The sequence below is a fragment of the Corvus kubaryi genome, unplaced genomic scaffold (assembly GCF_017639235.1).
Source record: "Corvus kubaryi isolate FWS band 111438036 unplaced genomic scaffold, C.kubaryi_AGA036_p1.0 37384, whole genome shotgun sequence".
Taxonomy (NCBI): Eukaryota; Metazoa; Chordata; class Aves; order Passeriformes; family Corvidae; genus Corvus; species Corvus kubaryi.
The window spans coordinates 1549351-1553256 of NW_024581126.1; the positions used below are offsets into that span (position 1 = coordinate 1549351).

Below are 3906 nucleotides of genomic sequence, written 5' to 3' on the forward strand. Positions count from 1 at the left end.
GTGCATGATGAGCTTGTGCAGTTCCCCTGCAGCTCTTGGAGCAAGGACACCATGCTGGGGACTTCCCATGGTACTCAGGATGTGGGCCTGGGTCAAACACAGGGTCCCTAAGGGACTGTGGGGATCCACAGCTGCTTCTTGTGTTCTCACCTGTGTGAGCAGCTGCTTTCAGTGGGTACCACTTAATTTCTGTTGGCTAAAAATCCCTGTTCTTCATGGATTTCCTTTTGGGAACTGTGTTCCCTTTCCTATAAAAGTGGTCTCACCCAGCAGATGTTTAGTGGTAGCAATTTAACCAGACTGAGCTGCAGTCCAGGAGCACATTCAGTCTGTTTCCATAGTTCTGTTCCTGCTGCAGGCAGGAGACTCCTTCCCATCCTCACTTAAGGCAACAGCAGACCTATGCCTAAGACTTTGTTCCTTGCTGTAGGAAGAAGAGGAAAAAGGGGAGCGAGGAAAAGAAAAAAACCCAAGGCAGAGCCAATACTTTGAAGCTTAACCATCCCTTTCAGTAGCTGTAAAGCACTTAATTAGCCAAGTGAGTGTAGTAGTGCAGTTACCACCCATGCTTGCATTTCAGTTCCGACCCTGGGTTAGTTCCAGTCCTTTTTCAGCAGCTGTTACTATTTTCCAAAGCTGCCTTCTGTTCAGCTTTCCCAGGGGAACTCTGCCAAGGAGAAGATTCCCATTTCCATTGCTTTTCCCTGTAACTACCCCTCCTCCCTTTGGTCTAGAGATTTGTTGGTTCTACAGTCAATACATTATTCATTATTAAAGATGTTTGATCAAGCTGTGGAAAACGGAAATGAACAATGTGGCTTTAAGCAGTTAAAAACAATCCAGTGTCCAGAGTACTTCTGTAGCAGTAGTTCACTGAAGGAGTCTGGGTTATGTGATTGAGGCAGCTGGAATTCTTAGCTGATGGACACTGAAGTAAAATACACAAAAATGAGGCTTTCCATAGCAGCCTTTTCCTCTGACTCAGGGAAGGCTGTCCAGGAACAAAAACGGGGAGGAGGAAAAGCACGCAGGCCAAGCAGGCTGGATTTACACACATTGCTGCTCCTGCTGGTTTGAGGAACACTGGAAAAGGGAGGAAATTACAAAAATGAAGCTCATGCTTTCAGCACCTTATGGCATCTGGTACTGAAGTCAGCATTTGAAACTCCCAGTCTCTGAGTTGCTTGTAAATCCATGCCTGCTTTTATCCATGTTTTAGGATAAGAGGATCATCACCTTCCAGCTGTGGCTCAAGTCCCCTGAACATCACCAGCACCCCCCCGCCCGACACATCCTCGCCGGGAGGGAAGAAGGTAAGAACAGCTTCCCCCACAGTCCATGGCAAGGGATGTGGGATTTGCTTGTGGGAGCAACTCCTGGCTGCTGGGCTGGAAAGGCCTGACCCAGCCAAAGTGCTGCAGTGGTCACAACCCCTGTACAGCACTGCCTGCAGGGCAGGGAGCAGCACTTCCCAAACACCAGCAGCCTTTGAAATCCACCTGCCCTTTAGGTTGTATTTTTCCAGCGGAGCTGCAAGGAACAGCTCTCTCCCCACCCTCCAAAAACTCTCTAACACCCCGTGCTGGTGAACGCTGGAAGTGCTGGCACGGGAGCGCTGGCTGTGCCCGAGTGGATCCCACCAGTTGTGCTACAGCGCTGCTGTAGGACATACCAGGACAATTCGGAGCTTTCCTGGCACTGGGAGGGTGTTTCTAAGCCAACGCTGTGCACCTGCCCCGCTCTAAGAGGGCTTGAGTAGCACTCAGGTGCCATTACCAGCACTGAGCCACCTGAACACTTGTCCTGGCTGCTTCCAGCAATCTCTAAATGCTTATGGAAGTTTTATCCGAAGCAAGAAGAACAGTTACCCAGATCCTTATGCACTGCTTCAGACTTACTTAACCTTTTTACTCAGAAATTATGATGACTACACATAAGAATTGCTTGTACTGGAGCAGACAATAAATGTTTCTGTCTATTTCCAACTCTCTTTGTTCTTGAAATAAAACTTCAAGTTGGAACAGTTAAAATTCCAGTAATAGTTATTCTTGCTGCTTCTGCCCTACAGTATTCAACATCTACACACAGAATAGGGGCTGCTGACATGGCATAAAGGAAAAAACAGGTGGAGGATTGGGTGTTTTCAGCACCCCTTGATATTTCTCTTTGTTTAGAAGAGTGTTTGTTATAAACCACAGGGGTTTTTTGGGGAAGTCCATCTACCCTATATAAAAAATCCCAGTATAGGACAGTTTAAGACTCCATGCACCATTTCATGCTGCTTTATAGCTTCTGTTTTGTCTTTCAAGATCTTGAATGGTGGCACTCCAGACATTTCTTCAGCTGGGCTGCTGTCTGGGCAAATCCAGGATAATTCTGGGTACCCATATTCCGACAACTCCTCTATCCTGGGTAAGTGAAGTCACGCACGCACATCCTCAATGCTGCTGAACACACATGGACACTGTAACAAGGTGGTTGGTTTTAGCAGTAACTTGCTTTTACCATCTGCAGGCTCCAGCTGGGGCACGAAGCCCACAGCCACCCACCCACTCTGTGTGCCCCAAGAGGCACCTGCAGCCTGTTTTGTAAACTTTCCTTGCACTGGCAAGTTTCTTAGGTAGTGCTTGGAAGCCTCTTGGCTCTTGCTGAGTCAGTGTGGGTTAGCTTAGCTCCCCCTGCCTGCTGCCTCCCAGATGTTGGTGTGGGGCTGTGTTTGAAGTCTGGCTCTCAGCTTGTCCCTGAGGTGTGGTGGTCACTGCTGCGGTGACCCAGTGTCCCTCCTCTCACACCCAGCTGCCAGGGCGGTCCCTGGCACTGCAGCCTGGGCCTGGAACCCCTGGCTGTTCCCCACATGCGCCATCCCAGCCGGAGGCAGTGAGGTGAGCAGCCACACTGAGCAGCTGGCTCACGCTGTGCTCCCCTGCAGGGGAGAACTCCCACATAGGCATCGACATGATCGACACGGAGCAGGGCTCGAGCAGCCCCAGCAACGACGAGGCGGCCATGGCGGTCATCATGAGCCTGCTGGAGGCCGACGCGGGGCTCGGCGGCCCCGTGGACTTCAGCGACCTGCCCTGGCCCTTGTAAATGAAGCACCCAGCACCCACTATCAAAGTGCATTTACTGGTGGAGCTCTGCAGTCTGTGAAACGTGTGAGACTGAGAGGCTTTTATGTAGGAATTTCATAAAAGCTGTGTCAGAACGCAACTCATCCTACCATGTGTAACTTCAGACAAAGTGGAATAACCTGCTACAGTGTTCTGTGTTGATTTGGTTAGCTGTGTATAGCTTGCAACACTTGTATATTTTGGATTCTGTTGTTTGAAATTTTTTTTAAATCACTGTGCAACTCACTGGCATCAGTGGTAGCTTTTATATGCAAATGACCATTTCAGATGTATGGTGTGTTTTTACACTGCAAAACAGTCCCCATGTGGATATTTCTTATACTAATTGTACCATAAAGCTGTTTATTCTTTCTTGTAAGAATCCTTTACTATAAATATTGTTAAAGTGTAATGTATTAGACAGTTAAATATTTTTAAAATAAATGTTTCCCTTGTTCTACGATGGAGCATTTACTTTGATAAATAAATTTGATAAAACCCTGCTGAAGGTGCATGCTGGAAGCACTTGGTATTTATCATTTCTTTAGCCTTGGGGGAAAAGGGAGGAAAACCAATGCCTTACATACACCACTTTGTCATGACAATAAATTCCCAGGAAAGCTATTATTACTTACATCCAGGGTTATCCTGAGAAAAGCACAATAGGCGGGTGGGTTGAAATAGGCTGATTATCTTTAAGAAATACTTGTTTTTCACTTAATATTAACCATCCTTCCCCTGAGAAAAGAAAAGCAACTACTTGCAAAATTCGTAATTCACAGATAATTCAAGCCCA

General features: G+C 47.3%; 1 protein-coding gene across 8 annotated transcripts in view; it reads left to right on the forward strand.

Moving 5' to 3' along the window:
* Positions 1-3632, forward strand: part of ARNTL (aryl hydrocarbon receptor nuclear translocator like) — a 48086-nt gene extending 44454 nt beyond the window's left edge. For all 8 annotated transcript variants that reach the window (XM_042035680.1, XM_042035679.1, XM_042035683.1 and 5 more), the window contains 3 exons: positions 1220-1313; positions 2310-2412; positions 2930-3632. In XM_042035680.1, the coding sequence (XP_041891614.1) occupies positions 1220-1313; positions 2310-2412; positions 2930-3090 (358 nt within the window). In that variant the 3' untranslated portion in view covers positions 3091-3632. The remainder of the gene's footprint in view (positions 1-1219; positions 1314-2309; positions 2413-2929) is intronic.
* Positions 3633-3906: the final 274 nt, after the last annotated feature.